General features: G+C 34.9%; 1 protein-coding gene across 1 annotated transcript; it reads right to left on the reverse strand.

Annotated features, from left to right (window-relative positions):
• Positions 1–904: 904 nt before the first annotated feature.
• YME1L1 (YME1 like 1 ATPase) lies at positions 905–25317 on the reverse strand. Its single transcript, XM_062569001.1, has 19 exons — positions 25201–25317; positions 22422–22553; positions 19796–19958; positions 18203–18301; positions 16235–16344; positions 14849–14999; positions 14650–14757; positions 13698–13780; positions 12464–12554; positions 10277–10429; positions 8411–8543; positions 7857–7919; positions 7169–7281; positions 6682–6837; positions 5850–6001; positions 4826–4952; positions 4652–4725; positions 3868–3954; positions 905–2714 (listed from the first exon to the last, which is right to left on the reverse strand). Exons 1-19 carry the CDS (start codon positions 25228–25230, stop codon positions 2571–2573), a joined length of 2169 nt encoding a protein of 722 aa, XP_062424985.1. The 5' UTR covers positions 25231–25317; the 3' UTR covers positions 905–2570.
• Between the last annotated feature and the right edge of the window lie 167 nt (positions 25318–25484).

The following is a 25484-nucleotide window of genomic DNA, read 5'->3' on the forward strand; positions in this document are numbered from 1 at the left end:
AACACTACACACTGACCCCAACCTCCTGCATCACTGATCCCTCCCAGTCCCTTCCATGTAGTGACTCAGCGTAACAGCGCAGAACAAGGGACGCTGAGATCAGTAAGGGGACAGAGCCTGGGGAAGGGTGGGGAGACGTGTCTCCCATGTTTATTATCTTCTATTTTTTTCTTCTCTCAGTAATCAAAAGTTTAATTGGCAGTAGATGAAATTAAGTGGAATTTCAGTTTTGCCTGTTACAAGTACCCATCTCTGCAGTAATTATGTGAGGAGAAATTTAGACACCTAGATGTACCCAGGAACACTAGAAGTCAAACCCAATGCCTAAAACAAAATGAGTTTCTCCAAAACTCCACACGGTCACATGCACACAACCACCACAGAATGAGAATAAACACTTTACTGGCACAAATCTTCTGGTTACTCAACCAGAAACCAGAGAAGATACTGTTTACAATTGACAGCTCATCTCTAAAAATCTTTTCATGAGCCAATGAGATATGACTAATTTTCTGAAAGACAATGTACTCAGCTGCTCTTTGCATAGAGCAAGAAGCTTTTGAAAGAAAAACATAAATTAGACCACAAGAATCCTCCCCCAAAACATATCATTCAATATAGATTTTTGTGACTTGAATGAAAAGGTTTTTGCCTTTTTTTGAATAAAAAATTCACATTATTTACATAGGAAAAAAAAAATCTCCTCCAAGTCCCATTACTCAACTAGCAATATCTGATTTTCTCAGAAGAAAGTTTTCTAGAAATCTATTTAGAAAAAGGGCAGCTTTGCTATAATTCTTAAATTTATTTACAAGTTTAAATGTTTCATACACCTCAATTTACATAGTACGGTAGTTGGTATTACATCTCGTAGCAATTAACAGTGAATAAAGGAAAGCCAATATGCGTAATTAAAATCAACTTTATTATTCCAAAAACAGATGCCAAATATGCAATATATGTAATGCAAATATGCATTAAAATACATGTACAACTGTAACTAGTCAGCCTAGAAGTTTGGTATACTGTTTTATAACATTTGGAAGTTCTCCCCCACTTTACTGGGATGCCACTATACTAAGCCAACAATGTAAAATAAGCGAATAGAAAGTTATCCTGGTTTTGAAAGAAAAACACGTGCTCTTACTAAAAAGAACTAGGTTATAATCAAGTGTTACACTCGGAAAATTCTAAAAGTTTTGTTAATTTTAGTTTTAAGTGTAGCTACCAATATCCATTCACATTTATTGGCACCAGCCCAACTACTTTAACCTCCAACAATGTTTACTTTCAATAAAGGCATTCTCTCTGCAACAGAAGTTTATAGTCCCAGGGGTCTACAACTCATTGCACAGAAAGATTATAATCAAGCAATGCTATTCCTAAAAACAGTTCCATGAGATAAGTATACTGGCATGTATAATTGATAGCAAACACTTCTACTTGATTGGAAACTGCTTTTGTTTTTGAAACATTTTCTTATAAGCCTAGAATTTCCAGAAAACATCTGTAAGGGTTGAAAGAAAAGGGTTAGTTCCCTACTTTTACTGAACAAGAGAACTGGGAATGTTATTTGAAACAATGCATGCTTGAAGCATTTTCTGAACTATTCTTTAGTGAGCAATATTGTCCTCTTTGAAGAAATCCTCTGTTGGATAATCAAACACTCATATATAGTATTAGCAAAAACTAATTCAGTAGAATCTCCAGGATTATAAAAGCACTATTTTCAAATCACATCCATCTACTGCAGTAATAAAAATTCTGAGAATTTTGTCAGCAGCACATCAGAGGTCAGTTATTTCTCTTATTCCTGCCATAGTTCTGTCCAAAACATGGCCCAAAGAGGTTTAGACATGTTTATCTTGCTGTTGTTCTCGCATTAAAATTTCTTTCCCAGCCACACGTGCGTATTTTAACCCCCAAAGCACTCAAAGAATAATCACTTTTTTTTTTTTTAAACTAACTTGGAGCTCTCACAATTCCCATTACTAGAGATGCACTGCTTCATTCATACAGAAGTTTTGTTACATTTCTAAGAAGAGTCTTTTTTCTTTTTAACTGATCTTTATCTTCAAAATAGCATTTGAACATTATTAGTCAGACTACATACTACAGTTTTACATGTCAATCCTTTAGCACTTAAGGTGTCACTCTCCAGAAAACATTCTGCAGTACGTATTATGGGGGTACCGCTTCAAATGCGCATATAGCAGTGCAACCCCAGGAAGCTACGCCAAAACATACCAGTATACCTGCACAATTCTTTCTCCTCAACTTCAACACCTTTGACTAGACCAAAACATTGAATTCAACCCTGAGATTTATATTTCTGAAAAATTTTTTCCTGGAATAGCAGATGGAGAATGAGGAACTTGCTTTATTTTGTGTCTTATTCTGAACAGACACAACAAATAGATGAGTAACAGAAGCTGACAAGAGACTGCAGAGTAATCTTGAAGTGTCATACACACATCAGGTAGGGGGGAAAAAAAAGCTATGCTGCATAAGACTACTGCATTGCTAGATGTACATTCTTCGAATTATCAGTTACTGTACCAAGGATGTTATCATCTTACTTCTAGTTTTTTCCCCTCTAGAACAATCTGGATTTCTTTGGCATCCAAAGTCTCGTATTTCAGTAAAGCTTCTGCTAAATTCTTGTGTTCTTTTGCATGAGTCTTCAAGATGTTCTTTGCTCGCTCATATGAGTCCTAATATTAAAAAAAAGGGAGGGGAGGGAAGGGGGGAGAGGGGGATTCAATTTTAAACATTGTCTCTATATAAATACAGCTCTAAACAGGTATTTTAAATCATATCTTAAACTTCACAGCTAGCACAGCTCCAGTCCCAAAGATTTAAAATCTCAATGTCATAATTGCTCAAAGAAATATTTATTTATAACTTCATGCCACTTCTGCGTTTTGCAGAAGCAGAACCAAAAGTAGAACATAAGGATAAACCTGAGTATTTTTTATATAAGACTTAAAAAGACCAACTAGATCTGAAAAGTGGATGCTTAAGTTTAAATATATTTCATTAGACATTACACATATTATACAGCATTCAAAGCATGTTCCTCAGACTGCTGCTTTTAAAAGCTTATTAAACTCGTTAAAAGGATTATGTACCTTTAGAAAACCAGAAGCTACCCAGCAAGTTTTATTAGTTGCTGCAAGTAGTAACACATTGTCATTACTGTAAGCTTCAATTTCAGTTTTTAATTCTATGCAGATAGTTCTTAATCAACTAAGTTCAGAAAGAGCCACAGCAAAAGTGTTAATATGTTATTCGATATAGATAACTTTCCAGGCTGACCAAACTAATTCAGAACTGTAGAACTCTGATCTGGAAGTTTTGTGATTACTGTTACAAATTTCCCTAAGCATCAGATATTGATCCTTGTGGGGAACAGGGTACCGGACTGAGTTACTCTGATTTGATCTGGTATGGCAATTCTGGTGTTTCTATACTCAAAGATTTAGCTGCAAGTTATGAAACATGGGAGTAACACAAAGCATTTGCATCTTCTAAAACAATTTATAGACTTTTTTTTTCCTAGAAATAAAATAGGCAAAACACAAATCCTGACTAAATGTAAAAGGAACCATTGATGAGTGTATTAAGAACTTCTGACACCATCAACCTGTTTCCCACTGCCTGTACATGACTATTAACAAAATTACAATACAAAGATTCAAAATCGCAGTTACCTTAAACACTTGGGCATAGTTCCATCCACCACTATTTTCAATGCTATTTGAGTATCCAGTTTTCTAATGTGTAAGCTGATACTCAATTCATTTCAAAAAAACATGTAGGAAAAAAAAAACTTGCTATCTATATATACGTACATATATACCTTACCCTTAAAAGTGTTCTCACTTCCTGTTCAATTGCAGACTGAGTTTCCGGGCTAACTTTCCCCGTATCAGTATAGGTCATAACACCAAGCTAAACAAAAAACAAAGGATATTTTTGTCTTGTCACTATTCCAATAAAGCTCTAAGAGCTTCACCATCTACTGCCTGTACATGCAAACAAATAAAAAACATTAATCAAAAGCTTAATGAAGTGCTTTCAATAGGAAAAGCAAAACAAGATGTCTATTCATGTACTATGTTATCACCACAAAGTTCTGTTTTTATAGGTTACAGCAGAGCCTCAATCCTGATTAAGTGTTGCCTTACCAAAAAAACCAAAAAAACAAAACAAAACAAAAAAACACGGAAACCCCTCCACACACTCACCATAGATCTAATACTCAATAATAATGAATGACTAAAGAAGTGGTTTTTGTTTTTAAAATCTACAAAAACTTAGCATTCTATCCTCCCTCCTAAAAACACGAAATGAAGTCCCTCAATTCCAAACTATTTGCTTTTATTATGAAGATTTTCTGTAAACATTAATAATTTTCAAGGTCATTTTGAGGTGAAGATTTTTTTCCTTAATTTTTCAACTGCTATATATACAGGTTTTATTGCTGAGTTCTGCATAGCAGGGCCAAAAAAAGTCAAATCATAAGGCCTACTATCCTTTTTGCCAAAACTGCTTGACCTCTGTAATCACAGTCAGCCAGATAGGCATTCAATTACAGAAGAGGAAAATTTCTTCACACTATACAGGTATTTAAGAACAATGATACTACCTTCTCGCTCATTCCAAACCTAGTCACCATCAGCTTCGCAATTCTAGTAGCATTGTCAAAATCACTGGAAGCACCTGGATATTAAATAAGCTTAAATTAATTACTAAAACCAAAAGTTAAACAAGCTAATCTGTAACCTCTGACCAGGAATTCTTTAACTACTGATCAGCTGACCTGTTGTGATGTGATCACTCCCAAATATGAGCTCTTCTGCTACTCTTCCTCCCATGCAGACATCCATCTGTGCAAGCAACTGGGATCTAGTTTCACTCCATCTGTCATTTTCTGGGAGCAAAGATACCTGTAAGATAAAGTTGTAGTGAGGTAATAATAAACAGAAGAAATACTGGATCAAGCTGAAAAATACCCTGGTTTATATCCGAAGTGGATATAAAGCTTTTTACACAACAATTTGAATGCCCTAGGCTTCCATCTAGTATGTACACTTACCAGGTTGGCCGAGGAGCTGCCTGCTTTACCAGATGAAATAGCCCCCTTGAGGCCATAAGCAACACATAAAAGGAAACAATTTAAACCTAACTCCAGAATCTCACATTTAGGACCAGAAAAAAGAACTTTTTGTTCACAAAGGTCTACTCTATCTACTTCTCCTTATTCACACTTTTTACTGAGTATATATCAACTTGCCTGGAAAATTTAGACCAACACTTTTTATTTAATTGAACATGTTAACTTAAACAATATTCCACAGAAACAGATATAACTGAGATAGACAGAATAGAAGAACTTAAGCAAGAATAGCTGACATACTGAGCATTTGAACAGAAAGTTATCTTAGAACAAAGTAACAGATCAGTTTTCAGAAAAAGTTGCACTGGACAAAGAACTACTTGAAGTTTGTGTTAAAATACATTTGAGCAACTCTACCATTTTCAAATCTTTTAGACATTCTTTGAAGTTTCATACATGGGAGCTATATTAAGATATGGGATGCAACAGAATCACACATACTTAAAATTCCTTGCATATTTGATCCTTCATGCTAGCACATTTCAAATAAAGAGCTCTCTATCACACAGAAACGACGACCAAGGAGTTTTCCAAAAGATAGCACGTAACGGATTACTACAACAAATTATAAAATGCATTATAATTTGATTTCAGTGAATAGCACTGTTGACAAATTCCTCAAAAATGCTCAACAGCAGACAAATATAAAATTTTTAGAAACACTCACATGTCCAAGTGTTGTTCCTCGTGTCATGATTGTAGCCTTGTTGATTGGCATTGCATCCTTAGTATAATATGCAATGATAGCATGTCCAGATTCATGGTAAGCTGTGATTGTTTTGTTTTTCTCATCAATTTCTACACTTCTACGTTCAGGTCCTTTAAGGGAAGGACATGAAATAAACTTGTTTTCACAGTTTGTCATCACAGTTCATACAGACTATAGATATGCAAATATAGAAGAGCATAAAATAGCTGAGGAACAGTGCACAACCAAAATTAACTAGCACTCATTAAATACTAAATGTTTACAAGTAGGATTTTAACGTTCAGAATGGACCTAACTCTATAGTCAAGTTGCTTTTAGATGAATAGATTAAAAAAGTCTGAATATCTAAAAAAAAATTCTATTTCATCTCTCAAGCATGAATGGACAAGAAGTATTTTTGGTGTGTGTGTCTCAGATGTTTTTGCTTTACTACATGCCAAGTTAGGTAAATAGCAGTTCCACACTTCCGATCATCTATTCTTCCCCTCTTCTTTCTAAATCAATGGAGAGGGATAGAATACCAATTCTGTGACTTCCTCTAGGCTCAAGTATAGCATGCAGTGTTTCTGATAACAACAGTCTTTCAAAAAAAAAAAAAAAAATCCACTCTGTACTAGATTTAACGCATTACTAATTCTGTCGTCTTAAAAGGTTCTATTCAAAATTAACTAATAGAAGACTTACTTAAAAGAAAAATAACAAGAAATCTATTCATCTGTAAAAGTAGAAATCTTGCAAAATAAAACTGTGTATTCTAAGATATACGAATGTCTGGTATATAAAATCCTACCCATTAGAATTTTGTCCTTAGAGAATTCTAGTTCTTTCATGGTTACCATGTCTTTTCCATCCACAGCTGCCTTTAAGGCAGCTTGATTTACAAGATTCTCAAGTTCTGCCCCAGAAAATCCGACTGTGCCTCGTGCAATTATTTCTGGATCAACAGCTGTGGGGAAAAAAAAAACAAAAAAAAATCTGACATTAGTGATATATTTCTCCTGAAAAAGCTTGTGACGCATCATGAATAAATATCAGGAAATGATCAAGGTATAAGCAAGAATCATATTCTATTAAAAAGTTTGTTATAACAGAAGAGTTAAGCCTGATGGCCAAAACACAACAAACTATTGTTGCTTTATACAACTATCTCAACACTAAATGCTGTATGATTTTTGTGTTCCTTTCTGAAGCATATGGTACAAGCCACTATTACTATTACAAAAGTGGGCTGACCCAATGAACAAATTGTTACAGGAAAAGGTAAAGTATTCACTCACATGGATCATACTTTATTTTGTTAAGGTACCACTTCAGAATTTCTGTACGGCCTCTTACATCTGGCTTGGGAACAGTAACTTGCATGTCAAAGCGACCAGGACGTATTAAAGCACTGAGGAAAAAGACAATTTAAAACAAAACTTTAAAGTGCTGCTGTAAATTCTGTTTTTTATATATATATATAGGTAGGATGATCAGATTGATTTTTGTTAAAGACATCTACAGACACTACTTCTGGCACAAAAGTGCAAAGAACATACTTTTCCAATCATTTGTATGTTAAAAGATAGCTTATACAGATGTTTATTACCAAAGTTTTTGTATCTGTAAGTAAGGTAAACTACTACTATTAACCATTACTAAAATGTATTGCAAACAAGGAACACGGTTGATTTAAGTATAAAAACTTGCAGAAACTGTAGATGCTTATTTAAGCAGCTTGTTTACTTTATCAGGTTTAATTCAACAACTTCTTAATGCCAAAAATTGGCCAGCATCCATCCTTTTTCACAAAAAAAGCCCAACCACAACACTAATACTCTAGAAATTACAAGCAAGTACCTAATTAGTTACTTTATCCTTGTTATCTCTTCCTCCATACCCTCCCACCAGCCCCTCCTTTTTTTTTTTTTTTTTTTTTTGGGGGGAATACATACTCTACAGTATTGATCTACAGCTATTACTCACTTATCTAGTGCTTCAGGGAAGTTTGTTGCACCAATAATAACAACACCTTCATTAGGTTTAAAGCTGTAAGAAAAAAAAAAGAGTAAGAACATAATTAAATTCTTTTTGAACAGAATTTAAAGCTTTAGTCAATAATTATATTTCTTATTTGGAATGAAGTCAACTGGCCAATTAGGAAAAGACCTGTTAAGCAGCATGTTTGATCCACAAGAGGTCACATTTAACCCAATAACTGGTGAAAATATGTCCCAACATCCGAAGTTCAACCTATTCTTGCTACAGATATCCTAAAAAAATTGAGAAATACTTTAAAAAAATTGCAGCTATTCTGCTACTATAACTTAGAACCTTCTATATTCTTTAGACCAGGGTCATTTATGCCACTACATGCACTACTGAAAACCAATTATGAGAAGCACTGTAGATTTACATATTTTGATCAATTTTCTTTCAGGTTTTTAAAATCAAAGTGGTCAGAGAAAAGATAAATCCACACGATATTCCAAACATCACTCATTCAAGCACTTTCCATAACCTGAAAATGCATTACTTACCCATCCATTTCAGCAAGAAGTTGATTAATGGTCTGTCTTGAGTAGGGATGCATTGGAGATTCAATTCTCTTCCCACCAACAGAGTCCAACTCATCAATAAATATAACACAGGGTGCATTTGCTTTTGCTTCCCCTGATGGAGAAAAACAGTTGAAATAGCATTTACACTGCACAAAATAATAGAAACTGTATGATTTAATTTAGGATTCCACTATTTCTATTGTTCTAGGATCATGAAGTGTTCTATCAGACATCACCACAACTGTCCTGACTTCAGTCTCTTCAAAATTAAATCCTTCTTTCAAATGAAGCAACAAATAAAAGCTGGCAGGGAGATGGTGCACCTTAGTTCTCTTTATTCTCTCACCCTGCTACAGGAAACTACTAGTAAAATAGATTAAGAAATTTGTTGTATTTCATATCAACTGCACACAACTACAGGTTATTTCAGAGACTCAGGTACAGAGCATTGATATATTAAAAATATTACGAAATGCAATGGGTCTAAGTAGTAACTTATTTTCATAGGTTCTGCTTGTTATTTCAAAGCAAACTACCTTCAAGTTTACAGGTATTAACAACTGAAGATAAAACCGTATTTATATGACTTTAAGACCACACACTAGTATGCACATACTAGAATGCAATTCATCCCAATCAGACACGTTGTTGATGTAGAAGTCAGATGACTTCTTTATCATCAATAGAAACATGCATTTATAAAGTGTGAAACATCTGCCATATCTTGCACACTTCCACATGAAACAAGCCACATTTCTCCCATAAATACATTTTAAATGCTTGATATTATCAATCTTCCATTTAAAGAAAAAGGTACGTTTTTTCCTCTTTTAATAACTATTTGCATACTTAAAGTGGAAATAGTCTTCTGCTATATGAAAGCTATCAAACTAAACAGGCACCTGTCCTATCAGTTAATGATCGTTATAAAGCCCTATATTCAGAGCCTATTGACGGGATCAAGAAAAAAATTTCAAATCAGTCACAGCAGACCTTATTCTGGTAACAAAAAAAGAAAAAAAACCATAAACAAACCCACACTTATTAAAACACTGTCTCAACAAAATACTTAAAAGATTTTAATCATATGGAGGTGGAAAAAGCTACCACAATTATTTCCATATCTGAAATACTCAAAAGAACTGGCTACTCTGTAGAAGAGATTTTAATTTACAAAATACCCAGTTATATCTTTGAACTCAAAAGGAGTACTACCAACTTGAAAACCAATATATTTTAGAGGACTGAATTACAATATTACACCACAGCAAAGGTCAACCTTGCTTTTGTTGCTTTATCATTATCCTGTATTATAAAAACACTTATTTTTTCTAATATATGTGACACAAGAAGCAGCAGATGACTTAGCCATGAAGACATGAAAAGTCACTACAAAAAACCCACTCCCACACAACTGCATTCATAGATGCTATACTCTGATCCTGCACTAAACAAGTTTTAGTTCAGAAAAAATAAAGTCAACATAAAAATATGATGGAACTAAGAAGGTTAATGTTATTTTATCTTACATTTAGAATATTTCATTTAGTTCATGGGATGTTACACTTCTAAACAAAAATTTTAATTCTCAATGGAAGCGTAGTTATAATTCTTTTTACAATTTCAGTGTAACTACTAGCCAGGTTTCTGCAGTTAACAGCTATTTATGGAATTCTGAGATTCTTCTGCTTACTCGGAAATTTTATTTATTAGCCTCAGACATTACTATTTTCCTGTAACTAAAACTGTAGCTAATCAAAGCACATACTCCAGCTACTTCTGAACAGCACCACTAAATACTTTACCTTTCATAATAAAAATTTTAAGAACACATATTTAACTTACTGAATAAGCTTCGGATGCGACTAGCTCCTACGCCAACAAACATTTCATCAAACTCTGACCCAGATGCATAATAGAATGGAACATCAGCTTCACCAGCCACAGCTCGTGCAAGAAGCGTTTTACCAGTACCAGGTGGTCCAACTAACAGAATACCTGAAATGAAAATAAAAACATATGCATAGTCACACAAAAGAGTCTTGCTATAGAGCTTACGTGTCTTTCACGCATTAAAAAAAGTAATTTATATTTGGCTTCAATACATTGTTAACATTCCATTTCAGATACTGTCATTACTTGCACTGCAAACAGATTTCCTTAAACAGATCTAGATGCACTTCAATACATTTTTAAACAACAATAAAATTTGTAAGATTATTAAATAAAAGCAGAAGCCTGAAATACTCTACAAAATTACTGTTGCTTTGAACAGCTGAAACACTACTAGCATCCTCTTCGTATTGGGTATTTACCTAGATATCACATCGCTGATTCCAAAATATAAGAAAGACTGTCATCTATCGCAAAGAGAGGAAAGGCAAAGTCCTTGTTTGTAGCCTGATACAGTATTTCCTATCATAATATCATGGTTTGTTAGATTACTAAGCATACAACAAAAATCTATTTCTGACAATCATTTATTTTTTAAAACATTCAAAAGTTATCAGGAAGAAACCAAAAGATAAAAAAAGAACTATTTGTCAGATAATCCACTGAAGTCTTAATAAGAATTACATTTCAGAATGAGGAGAATCACATTTTCTTCTTTTTCAAAACACCCCCTCGTAACTGTCCTAGATTTGTGGCTTTTCTAAAAGAGATGGTAAAGTCCCTTCTGAAAGTGGATTTTTATTAAACATTCTAAGTCATTGATTTTAAAACATGTAGAGAATTGACAGCAAACAGACTTCCAGGTCTATACATTTCAGATTCACTTGGCTTTTTACTACAACTAAACTTGATCATATTTTTTTAAATGAAAACACTTGTTTTGAACCATCTAAAGCAGTTACCAAGCGCTAGGAGTGCTGAAAGCAGCAGTGAAAAGAAGAAAGGCTTTTCAAGAGTATTAAGACAAAATGAAAAAACTACCACACCCACACATCGCACTCATGCACACTGCTCTGCCTTTCAAGATAAAGTAGTATGCACATTAATTGAATAATTAAAGAAGGTGCAGTATTATTTCCTAACCCTAAGATATTCCTCAAATAAGACAGTTAAAAAAAAGTCTTACATTAATTTGTGTGGGGTTTAGACTAAATTCTTGTTATGTACGTACATCTTAGAGGAGACAAGATACAACAGAATTAACTTTGGTCACAGAAAGGTATTACCATTAAAAAAAAAAAAAAGTCCTTATAGAAAGAGTTAAAAAAAGAAAAAGAAAGATCAACCTAAAAAGAAACTCCGGGTTACCTAGAACTCTAATCAAAAAGAGATTAATTTGGCAACAGTTTATGGGACATTATGGGCACACAATTTTTTTGATATGACTTCAAAAAATACTGGGTCTTAGTCATGTAAGTAAGGTTCTTAAGAATTATGAAATTGGTTTGATTTTTGCAGAGTTTGACTGGTTAACACAGTACCTACACAGTACGCTGCTTTGTACCACCTCCACTTATTAGCCTTAAAGTTCTTAATAAATTCTTACTGAATTTTTACCAAAAGCAAGCAGTATCCAGGCATCTTTGCTCCTTCTATCAGAATACCTCAAATTCTCTCTTAGAATTATAAATGAGGAACCGAAGCTAACACAGAAAGCTTGCAATATATTTTTTTTTTTTTTCCTTTAAAGCAATATGAGCAGGCAGGTTGGACTAGATGATCTCCAGAGGTCCCTTCCAACCTTACCGATTCCATGAATACCTCATTTAAAGGACTACCCTTTAACTGATAAACTTTTACAACTCTTCCTGAAGACTCATTCCTCTCAAATAGTTTAGGGAGGCAAGGATATTCACCACCAATGTCATACATTATTTTACTGTCTACTGAGATAGTAGTATCTGCCGAGATAGTAGTATCTACCATTTTTCTTTTCTTTTTTAATCCCCTAACCCTGAATGAAATAAGAATATTCAGAGATCACACTGTAAATTAGTCATTCAATATAGAACGATGCTACAAAGGTAGTCATATATCTGATGTGTCTGATTTTCACTTCTGTTGAGCAATAATTCTTACCTTTTGGAAGTTTGCCTCCTAGTACAGTAAACTTATGTGGGTTTTTCAAGAATTCTACAACCTCTTGCAATTCCTGTTTAGCTTCTTCAACCTACACATTAAAAAACAAGCCAGAAATTATGACTAAATATATAAAGCACTGAATCTTTTTTAATAGGTGAAATTTGTGGTAGCATCTTGAATTTAATTCATCCTATTTCCTAGAATTGTTTATAAGAAATGGTAAACACTAAAGATAAAAACCTGATGGAATAACCTAACAGTTCAAGATCAGATCTTACTAACAAGATAAACACAGAATCAGAAATTTGTATGTCAAGAATTTACCCTGTTTAAAAGATATTAATTTATCTATGTCCTAGGGGAGAGACGGGGGAGAGGAGGGAGATCCTTATTCTGCTGCTGACACCTGAAGAACAGTTGAATAGAAAGAAGCGGGGGGGGGGGGGGGGGGGGGAGGAGGGCAAGCAAGCTTTACCATCAGCTGCGTCACTTCCACTTCTTTCTGCAAATCCCCATATTCCCTGTAGCCTAATACCAGATATCGTAAAGAGATGCTGCTAGGAGAGGAGACTTCAATGGCATTACCACCTTCTACGGTATTAGACCACTTCTGAAGAAATAGATGAAATGGGTACTTCGAGCCTCTGTTTTTATACCCCAACTAACCTACTTGCTAGTCTAGCCTTCAGTAAGTTTGATTTTATAAGTCAGGAGTATATCTTTTACAAGCTTTAAATGCCTCAAAAAAGAAGCAGAAAAGAAAAACAGTGGTACAAACCTTCCAGTTCTGGGAGTGATCATATTATATTAGGCTTCTGTCTCCATTACTAAGTAAAAATGCAGCTACCACTTCTGACTGTGTTTTTCTAACTTACTATGTGAATCTGTTCTGTGTTCCAGAAAGCTAGTGATCATTCCTTGGAGAAAGGCTGGCATATAATTCTGCCTAGATTCAGGTACTTTTGACAGAAAGTTTCAGGTCAAGAGGAAGGAGGCAATTAATCAACCCATGGCAACTCAAGACTGCATTGCCTCTCTACTGCACAAAATTGAGAAATGCTATCCTGATGTTCATTCCTCTATTCATTTCAATGTTAAGGTCTTAGGCTTATTGAAACATGAGGAGATGTTTATTCTTTAAAAATAGTTCATTGGAAAATTTTAGGTAACAAAACATTCTTCAAGCTCACAATGATTAGTCAAGCAAGAATTTACACACTTTTGAACTTACCCCCTTTACATGTTCAAAGGTGACATTTTTCAACTGAATTGGATCAACTGCTGCATCAAAGATGCTTGATGTTCGAAAACGTACTACAAACAGCAAGAAGAACAAATTTACACATAAAGTCATTTCATTCACAGAGAACATTTTGCACATCAGTGGGTATATTGTTAAGCCACTATCACATCTGCCATTTTAAAAAGTAATGTTTACATTTACAAGTGTCCAGCAAGAATAAGATCTATTTTATATTTGTTTATATATAAATCTTCAAAATATTTTCAGTGAATCAATGATAAGAATATTCTTTGGTCATTTGTAGCAGAAAGCCCTGTATCCAGTGGTAAGTAAACAAAGCTAGAAGTTCCCCCTCAATGTTACTGCATTTGTTCAGACCAGATCCTAACTTAGCCCAATACTGAAATTCTGCATTTACATTAGCTCAGCCTTTGATCATTCTGGTATTTTCAACAAAGTTCTTATGATGGCAGTTTGGCTATACAAGTACCCAGTCACTATAAACTAGCCTATGATTACAAATAAGATCCAATAAGATCCAACCATTTTGCCTACTGCTGATCTAAACCATGCATCATCTACATTTGAAGACAAATACATAACCTGTAATAATCCAACTTCTCCTCTGCTTTTTGTTTTTGAAACATGTAATTGTTTCACCAAAAGTATACGAAAAAATTATATATAATACATATTATGTATATTATTAAATGTTTGTACAACCAAAGACAACTGTCTTCATAAATATTTCATAGTGCTATGTGCTATTTTTGTAGTGCTAGCCAAAAACAGTAAATAAGTCTCCAGTTCCATTAGCACTTTGAAATGTTACCCTATAACAATCACATTGCCTAAATACAGTCTATACGTGCTAAGCCTACTAAAAGAAACACTATGAGTGAAAGAGTAAAAACAAAAAAAAAGAAAAAAGTTAACTAACCAGCATCAGAAAAGGAGCCTTTTCCAGGTAAAAATGAGGAATATACGGCAAGATAAAAACAAAGAACAAAGAGAAAGAAAGAAAGCAAACGTGATCGCCTTAAGGAATCTGTAAAAGAAAACAAACAAATATTTTAAAACAGGTTGAATTAAACTATTTTCTGAATGCAAAGACAAAAAGATAAACTAAAACAACTCACCAAGTGTTTTTTGCAGGAATACCTGTGCTTTCAAAAAGCCTTCTGCAAAACCAGTTTTAAAAGCATCCTGATGTGCCTCTGGGATATTTTTTGTTTTCATTAACATATCTAAGTTTTCAACATCAACTCTTCGTTTTCTCAGGATGAAACCCTAAAATATTTTGTACAGCAGCGTTAGTTTACACTGAGTTTTGATTTATACTTAACCATTCATTAATCAAGTAGCACTAGCCCAAGGTGCGAGGAGGAAAAACAAGCAAATGAACAATATAACAAACAATCCGGGTGCTGTAGGATTAGTTAGACAATACAGGGCAGTAGTCCGAGTGCAGAATCACAATGGCTCCTGCAGGGGCTTCTGAATTTTGGTTCTGAGCTGACCAGCTTCAGAGCCCTCCCAGACCCCAAAGGACAAAAGGCTATTGGAATATGTATGCTTTGTACCCAGCTCTGAAAAGAAAATGTAGCCTAGAGACAGCTCTGTACACAGCTAGCACAAGTCCAGGAGTTGTTACCTTAAGCCTTCTGCTTCATGAAAGGAACCTAGAGTTATTTCCAAATAGAAAATGTCTTCACAAGTACAGTTTTGATAGAGCTTAATCAAATATACATAGCATCCCCTACCACAGCTAAGCACCACTGCATGGAGCTATCTTGGTGCATCATCTGTGGTGTAATTAGTCCACAGATGAAATAAACCACATAGGCCTAGAGGAAAGGAAGAATGAGAAGTTCAAAGCTAATTTACATGTAAAATCAGAACACGTGTTTTCACTAACCTGACTTTTGTACAGCCAATTATAAACGAATCAGACTACCTAGATTAATGTTGTTTAGCTAACAAGTCTTGGTGAGTATCTGGTTATTCCAAGTCTAGATAGCTATCTACTGAATCAAACATATACAAGTGAGTTTTTAACCCATAAACATTGAAATGACAAATTATGTACCATAAAAAGACAGTAGTCACAAGCAAGTCAATTCTTTAAGCACTCAATCACATACTGAAATGCTTAAAAAGAAGTATGTTCTTCTATGTTAAGCTATTATGTATTGTTAAACTAGTTATATTTCTAATTAAATGAATATTTTATTCATCTCCAAACTGTTTTTAAAACAAAATTACAGAGTATGAAGAATTTAATTTCTAGGAATTTTTATACTTCAAAACAATGATAAAATTTAAACATTTTTTATATTCAAAATATATTAAGCAAATCTGTATTAAAGAGGAAAGCAAAACATTGTTATTAGTTCAATTTTTAGGCTTAAGAAATTTTTCACCTTGGTACAAAATATCCTTCAGAAATTGTGAAGATTGATTCAAAAGAAAGTATTCGATTCATTCAAACCAACTTCATGTTACTTGTATCATAATGTTACTACCTTCAGAAGTGAAGAAAGTGAATTCTTTGTTTCTGTGAACTGTTCAGATGTTGATTGCAGGCGTCTTGCTCTTGATCTCAAAGTCTTAAAGCCTCGGGACTGTATATAAACTTAAAAAAAAAAAAAAAAGAGAGAGCTTTTCATTACTACCACTGCATGTACACACACAGAAAAATCCACTAAGACTTCAGAACATATTACATGAAAAAGACTCTTTATTGTGGTTTAATTATACATAATTCCCCTCCCCCACCAAGTTGAGCAGATGGTTTTCCTCAACTTATGTCTGAAAATGTGGGGGATTTTGTGTTAGTCATTATCCATAGCTATCGCATATCCAATGTGGGAAAATGAAAAGAACTGCATACAGCAACCTGTAGGTAAAAAAAAGAAATAAACTGGACAAATGAACGAAAACTGCAGTATTATAAATCAACAGTTAGGCGATCACGAACAATGCATGCAATCTGAACTTGAAAGTAAACTACTTACTGTTTCACAACATATTTTTCCTTAAAGTTTCTGCTAAATATTCATGAATCTATTCTGTGAATTATGGATAATGGCCAATCCTATCACTATCTTAGGGAACAGAAAAACACTGCTGAAATGAATCCAGGAATGCTGACTAACAAACATGAAACATTTAGAAGATAATCCAGAAGAACAGCAAAAAAGGTTCCTGCTTTTGAAGGTAAATTCTAAAAACTCAGCTAATAAAGTATCCTGAAGAGATCAAGAACGCCTTGTATGTGCTGTTAACTTAGAAACTGACAAAAGAAATGAGGCTGGTTAAACATAGCAGCTTCTTCAGTCACACCTCAGTAACCCTGTCATTGAAACTTTGTATTTATTATACACCTCAGGAAAGTCAGGAACACAATAAAAAAAAAAACACAACTTTAAAAGCCACACACCTAACAAAAGAAGATTAAGATAACCACTAATTCCAGTTAATCCTGCAGTTTTAACCAAGCCTTCTCTTATCACAGAACAGTATCAGTTAAAAAAGACTTCTAGAAGTCATCTAGAAGTCTGCTCAAAGAAGGGCCAGCTTCAATACTAGATCAGGTAGTTCAAGGCCCTGTCCAGCTCAGTTTTGAAAGTTTCCAAGATCAGGACAACACAACCTCTGTTCTGTCAGGCAATCTGTTCCAGTGTCTAACCATTCTCAGTGTGAAAATTTCACAACATGAATTTCCCATGCTGCAGCTAGTAACTATCACCTCTAAGAGGTGCACAGCAAAAAGGTAAGAATATGGTTTCAATGGCAATGCGATCATCCCTTGCCTTCTCTTCTGCTGCCTATAAAAATGTCACATTTTAACTTCCCTCTGTACATCAAATATTCCAAAACCTGCATCCCTCTTAATGGTCCATCAAAACCAAACAAAGCCAGTTTGCAGCTTTCTCCAATTTGCCAGTCTCTCTTATAACTGCAGGTCCCACAAACCAGACACAGGATCCAGATGGAGCCTCACAAGCTTTGAGTAGAGGACGGTAATAACTTCCCTTGAGTTCTTGATATTGCTCTTCCTAATGCAGCCCTGTTACCTATCGCACATTCAAGAGTAGTTTAAACAAGTCAAACACCTTGAAAAGATCACCTGGATGAATATAGCCAGGTTCAACATGTTTATTGATTAGAAAGTAGTCAGCTCATCTATCACCTTTTAAGAATACAATGCACAAATCCTGACAACTTCAAACAAGATTCTCTAGTTACACCATATCTACTAACTTCATTCTGCAGACACACTAGTAAATTATAGAGATCTTCAAATTCAGCAACTCAAAGGTAAAGATAATGTTATGATTTAAAGTCTTAATATAATTTTAAAGGTTATTCCTGGAAGTTTGCCAGTACTTCCCAAATTATTCCTATTTAAGACAGAAAAAAAAAGATAACTTTCCCAGAAAAAGAAAATATATATTATACAGAATTAAATATAGTTTATTATTTTATACCTGGCCAACACCGCAGATCTGAACACAAACTTTGGAGGGGATTAGGATGCTGTCTGTACAAGAAAGATGAGCGTAAAGCACTAAAAACATCCACAAAACCTGTAAAGAGATAAAACAAACTATGAACACCCTACTTCTGAGGCAGGCAGTTTTTTCTTTATTATATTGAATACAAACCATATTTTATTATAGTCCTATAGTGGACAGGGAGTTTAGAGAGGAAACAAGGCCAAGATAAACTCTTGTCCATGGTAATTCAGATGGTAAGTCACAAAAAAGTTTTTTTCATTTTGTATTTTATATGTTATGATACAGTTATTATATAAGTTAGATAGAGCTAGAAAAGCAAAAAGGAATCTTGAAGTTTTCACTACATTTTTTAAAGTTACATTATTGTAATAACAGCTTACAAGCTAACAAATGAAATAGTGAGAAACTTCGGGGGGAAGATAGTTGCTAATTCTCTAGTAAAGTACATTGCAGAATCTTCTTCAATGCTGCACACTGGAGATTCTAATACAAACTAATTCTGAATACCTCAGTTAAAAATACAAATACTCTTCTTACTTTATGATCAGGAAAGTATATACACAACATAAAACTATCAGCATACCAACAGTCATCCACAGTATTAAGAGCCACCTATACCAACAGTACGTCCTTAAAGTTTTAGTTATTTCCTTGGCCTGTGACAGTTTTCCATCTGTAATTTTGCCTGATGAAATAATCAGTCTGGTGAACTTTCATGACAATCCAACAAAGCTGTAAAGCATTGGAAGCACTTGCAACTTTCTTCCTCCTGCTGAGCGACATGCCTTTAGAAGCACTTTTTTAAAATGCCTTTTCACAATACGATTCAATACCTTCTTGCTAACAGTAGCCTCAGACAGCATTTCTCTGTCCTTTCTCCCAATTGCACTACTAGGTAAGTAGCATCCCAAAACCCAGCTATATGCATGTTTTTCTATAACATATTCTTGTGCATCTTTATAGAGATGCTTCTTTTGTAAACCTCCCCTATGTAGGGGGAGGAGCAATGTTTAAAACTAACCTCAACAAAATATCTCAAACTGCAAATTGCTATTGGTTTACTTCAGTAATGAAATGCTTTACATTGGCTGTTAATAGCTTCAAATTCTTTTTTAATGTCCTGATATAATGCTTAAACAAAAAAGGAATAACTTTTATATAAAACTGTAAATGTTCACGAGCATGTTTCATTAGTAAACTAGCATAATCTCGTTTTTCCTTCTGATGAATTAAACTGGTTGTTAATAGCTCAGTTTTATCATTAGAGAAAATGCACTTGTAACATAACTTAGTTCAGACAAGTTAAATAGCAGACAACTTCAAATCTGAATCTGAAGAAACAAACCCAAAAAAATCTCAGTTCAAATTTCCAAGAATCCCAGAATTCTAAAAGCATAATTCTTGAGATGACCTGTATATAACAAAAACATTAGTGCTCTTTTTCTGAGTTTTTAAAAATTATTAGTTATCTACTGTAGAAGAGATTAAACTGAAGAATAATTTTGTTCACTTTCATAATTTAACTCTCATTAATTTTTATTTGCATGTCACTCTGAAACATACCATGCTTATTTTCAAAGAAGGACTCTGCAGAGACGTAGGATGTATGCCACTGGGAAGAGACTTTCTTTTCGGCATAATAGCCAGGAAGCAACCTGTTCGCTAGTTCTTTGAGCTGGTTAGCTTTCAAATCAGACAATCCCAGATCTCTTAAATTCAGTATTGGCTGGAAAACAGAGTGATAAAAGTTCAAAATATATTTAAGACTACCTTAGAGAGGAAAAAAACATTAATGAATTACTTTTCAACTTATTTTGCAGCATCTATATTATACAGTTCAGACTGAAACTTTTTTTAAATTAAGAGAAACAAATAAAAGGACACAGCTAAAGAAAAAATACTGACTAGTTTTTCCATATGCATGCATTCATATTTTCACTGTCAAAGGAAATTTATAGCAAGTAAGTCTTCTTCCCAGTTCAATGTTCTTTCTAACACCTTCCCTGATTTGAGTAGACACAGAAACAAATGCTGTGTTTTCTAATTCTTCCTAATCTGTAGGACAGGGTGAGAAACAGGGGCAGAGATGTACAGGAATATCCATCCATTGCATTTCATCTAACTGAGCAGCCTGCAAAATTCATCAAAACTCCAACTTTTCCAGCCAGCCTTTTCGCAGAAAGGCTCAAGACAGGACAAATTTAGCAGTAGCACAAAGACCAGATTTTAAAAGCCCAGAGTTAAAATACAAACCAGCCACAAGGTGGGTAAACACATAATGAAATGCAAAATTTTACATGTAAAAGGGGTAGGAGCTAGGCCTCATATTTCCTACAAAGAAAAACAAGGTAATTACGGAAAAAAAAAAAAAAAAAAAAAAAAAAAGACTTAGGTAAGGCACATCCACTTGAGATGCTAAAGTAGCCTTGATTCAAGTAATTTTAAACTTGCATTTTACAGATAAAAGAGTAACTTTTAAAAATATTATACAAAAATAGACTTAAGCTATTCTAAATATATACTTGCATCTATCTCTTGATTAAGAAAATTATCTAAACATGTATTTGCATAGATTTTTAATCCACACAAATTATTTTAATGTTAAAATATTATTGATTATAGATCCTTTTTTCCCAGATCTATTTTTAAATAAGTTTTCTGTTCAACTACTTTCACAGTGAGACTGGATTTTCAAGAAAAATACATGCATGAAATTACTTGAATAAAATGCCAAGGGGAAAAAAAATGTAAAATAGATATCTGTGTACTCTAGAGTACTTTAGGTATCTAACACTCTGAAGTATTTTGTTTTAAATTGGATTTATAAGTAAGCAAAGTACTCTGTTTTAAAGGCTAGACAGATTGTTGCTCAACAGTTTTTATACAAGATAAGAACAAGTACATTTTTATCATCGTTTGACTTTTATACATGGTTTAGAAGAGTAAATCAAGCCTTCCTGCTTTAGTTCAACAATTACATACAGAATTGAAATGAACATGAAGGATGAAGAAATTCAAGAAATCCTGAAGTATTTTCCATGCCCCTTCAAAGAGGATACTACTTACAAATATAAGTTTAATCTTGCAGCACAGAGCATACAGGTTCAAGTTCTCAAAAAAGTGATTTTTGCCTCCCCACTGATTTAACTTCAGTATTTCAAACTTCATGTACTGTTTAAATATTTATTGATTTTAAAAATCAGTCAACTAGCCAGTCAATCTAGTCAACTTTTACTTAGATCATTTTAAAAGATTTTTTTTTTAATATAATTTTAGCATCCTAGAAGGAAGCAAACTGGTATACAGTGGAATAGAGAGAAATCATTAAATGCAAAAATATCTATGGATTTAAAGGATTATCTCACCAAGTGGAACGACAAACAGAACTGAATAAATGAAACATGCTTTTAGTTCTATTCACCAGTCCAAGTCTCATACTAAGATTAATTTTTATTGCCAGAAGCAAATATCTCTGTATTCACATGGAATCACAAAACAGAGACACGAATATATCTATGGCATCCAAGTTGATCTGGAAAGTTGTGTAGTTACAGAGACCCCTTGCTGACTCCAGGTTTTTCTTCTCAAACATTTTTAGTTAAGAAATCTGTTCCAAGAAGCTAGTTGAAAGAGAAAAGAAATGGCAAGATCTCTCTCATCTCTTGTTTTGTGCCTTCTGTATTTTGATTTTTCATTAAGAACAAACAACATCTGACTATGACAAATATTTCTTATAGAAAAAATAACACTCAAATTTAATCTATTCAGAATCCAGTAACATAATCGAAGGCAACAGTTTTCTCACAATATATACAGAAACTAACTTTGCTAAAACTCGGTGAGTGAAAAGATAAAATCAGGTTTACAAAAAGGAAGATCCACTCTTGTTACTTTAACAGACATTAAGCTGAAAATAAAATAAAAAAGCTTTCCCTCCTTTGCAAATTACTAGAGATAAATACTAGCTGTTTTTTGCTTATTAATCAAATCCTATATATTTGTAGAACTCTTATCGCCAAATCGTTGACTTACTGAAGTTTTACCTGTCAGAATTGTTCTATCTGCTCACATGCTGTTTTATTTAGCCTAATTATTTTACAGAATAAGTCAAATATTAAATTCACTTATAATTGAATTAGATCTGAACAGTAACAGTTTAAGTCACCACTTTTTCCAAGTTTCTTCATACCTCACTGTGCTGATGGTCATGTTCTGGGGCAGTGTCCCTCTGGACAGGCTGCACAGAAGCTGAGCTGGCAGTGGTAGTGGCGCTTTTTGGTGAATGAAAGGCATTGATAAGGTGACTCAGAGGAACAGTGGCCTGAAGGGGGAGAAGAAAAAAAGCTTCATTAAAAAAAAAAAAGCATCATTCCAAATACCAATGTACAATTACAAGTCTTGTACCACACTCTTTAACTGAGGATTTCATAATACCTATAAAAGTTTCAACACCTCAATGTTAGTTGATATCTCTGTCTACAAAAAATAGAAGGCATACGTATGCATGACAAATCAGAAGCTCACCAAAGTTGGAAAAGAAAAAAAAAAGCTACATTTCCCGGGTTTCAAACATAAGCACAGTTCAAATAAACTAATCAACAGATGCTCAAATAGGGAAGTGAGATACAGAAAAATCAGTATTTAAGCAACGCAAACACTGCCATCAATTTGCACTGAAGACAACATTTAGTTACAAAAGGTTAATGGACAGCTTCTTACAGGTATTTCTCAACTGGAAGAGCATCACTATTACACTTACTGTATCTTTCAGGATATTTTATCTTTTTTTTTTTTTACGCCATGTTTGCTGTATTACTTGGATATATGTTGCTATAGATGACAACACAATGGGAATTGCTGCAGTCCACTGACATGTTACAAGCTTAAATTTTATTTGTATGAACTGATTTTAAAACTTTGCAGAACTGAAAATGGTTTTCCTTTATAGTCTCTAAGCCCTCATCACAGTCAAATAGGTTTCTCCCTCTTCCAAACATTTTTTCCTACACAGCAACAAAGGACACACGAAAAGAAAATGCAATCAACAAGAGGAGAAAAAGAAGAAAAACAGTAACAAACTACTTTTATACTGAAAAGTCTGCAAGCTGACACCATGTCTCAAAATGTTTAGATGTTAATAGTTATTTTCATTCAAACCGTTACTCTTCTTTGAAGATGTTTGTTCACAATATTCCTGAGCCTATCTTGGTATCTGCAAGACAAAACTGGAAAAATCACCTTTCTAATATACTTCATAATACAGTTATATGGGGGAAATAATCTCTTCACACAACATATGTAGGAAAAAAAAAAGCCAGTGGTAAATGAGGTACCTCATATACTTCATGGTAAATCTTAACTTCAGATATTAATCTGAAATATCATTACATAGTCAACTCTAGATTATTCATGGACAGTTACCCAAGTAAGAGCTATAATCAAGCAGGTAGCATCAACTTGCTCTTGAACAGAAAGTTCACTGACTGCTTTTGAACAGCAGAGAACCACAAGATTTTATCAAAGACTTACTAATTCTGAGATCTCCATTCTTAAGTACTACTGCCTCAAGTACTAAATATTTTCCAAACATCACCTATTTTAATCAACAAATTAATATTTATGTAACTTGAAATATATATCTTCTTCCTGCATTATACTGGTTATTCCCAGAAGTTTCCTTTATGTTTTCTTCCTTGGGAATCTTACTTCAGCAATGTACTCAAGTATCAAGAACAATACAAAGTACATACACTTACTACAGTTAATGCTGAAACAACTGAGTGCTGCTGAACTTCAGAAACATCCATCTCATGGATGTAAGTCCAAGTGCATATGTCAGGGCCCTTCCCTGCACATGACCACCATGCTTATTACATGTTACAAATAATTCCAACACTTTAAAAAAGCATGTTGGTATGCAAGAAAGGGTTGGAATGCACCTCTTATTACTGGCATAATTCCTTCCATTCCTTGTAATACCTGATTAAGCCCCTGCTATGAATGTCTTTCTGCAAAAACCTCCGTCTTCCATGGTTAACTGCATAGAATATCAAGAGAGACAAAGCTGTGTGGCAGGAAAACTCACTCAAGGTTAATTGTGTAAGGCTATAATTAAACTCTGGAAGTTCACGGTAAAACAGCAAAGCCTCCTAAGGTTACAGCTAGCATCCTAACCACTAAGAAAGCTTTCCTCTGAATTTCTCACTATTAAAAAGTGGAATTACATATCCCTGAAAATATCACAACTTCACTGTTTTACTACAGTGACAAAACAAAAATAACGAACAAATTCACATATGGAAAGAACGATTAAATCTCATTGTGGAACAAAACCATCACACACTAATCTCCCAACATAAAACATGATAATGAAAGCAGTGGTTCGGGCCAAAGCCTACATAGTGTGCTAGTCCCATCCTGCTCACTGGATGATAAAAGATGCCTTCCGGATCGCGTCTAGATTGCTCTATTTAAAAAACAGTGAAAAAACTTTTCTTCCACTAACTTGCCTAATCTTACAGCCATTTATTTTTGATCTTCCCAACAACGCGTGACAGTTGCATAACTTAGTAGCTGGGGGGGGGAGCAACCTCATATATTTCTGCTATAAAAATAGATTTGTAAGAAATCGTTTATTTACCTCTTCATTTCTGATTTTACAAGCTTTCACTGCACCTTCTCCCCTCCCTATCAGCTCTCCCCCTCTCCTCCCCAGTTAAGGACCCCGAACTGCTGCAGGCTGTCACGGAGGAGCGGTTCCGCGCTCCCGACGCCTGCAAACGCCATCAGCTCCCACAAGCTCTTTCGCCGCTGCGACACTCGATGCGGGTTGGCCCACAGCCGGCCGCGATGCGCCCCCCTCCCCCAAAACCAAAAAAACACGACGACACCGAGACTCGGCTCCTCCTCCTCCCGACCCCGCAGCTCCCGGCGTCCGAGTGCCCCCGCCCGGCCCCGCGGCCGCGCACCTGAGGCTGCACGGTGGAGAAGGAAAACATCCTCCCCGCTGGGACGGCGGCAATGGCGGCGGCCACAACGCCGCCTCCTCCTCCGCTCCCCACGCCGCAGGTAGAGGCCGCGCCCGCCCGTCAGCCCCGCCCGCCCAGCCCCGCGGCCGCCGCCGCAGCCGCCACACGGAGCGCCCCGCCGCCCCGCTCCCCGCGAAGATGGCCGCCCCCGGCGGCCGGCAGTGACCAGGCCTGGGGCTGTCCCGGAAGCGACCGGAGATGGCAGAGCTTCCGGGTCGCCCGCC

This window comes from Rhea pennata, chromosome 2, assembly GCF_028389875.1.
Source record: "Rhea pennata isolate bPtePen1 chromosome 2, bPtePen1.pri, whole genome shotgun sequence".
Classification (NCBI taxonomy): Eukaryota; Metazoa; Chordata; class Aves; order Rheiformes; family Rheidae; genus Rhea; species Rhea pennata.

Coding starts and splice junctions, on each gene's coding strand:
- YME1L1 (XM_062569001.1), bottom strand. CDS start 25,230: ATGTTTTCCTTCTCCACCGTGCAGCCTCAG. Junction 19,959..22,421: donor ATGACCATCAGCACAGTGAG/GTATGAAGAAAC, acceptor TCTGTTTTCCAG/CCAATACTGAATTTAAGAGA. Junction 15,000..16,234: donor CACTTTCTTCACTTCTGAAG/GTAGTAACATTA, acceptor AAAATATTTTAG/GGTTTCATCCTGAGAAAACG.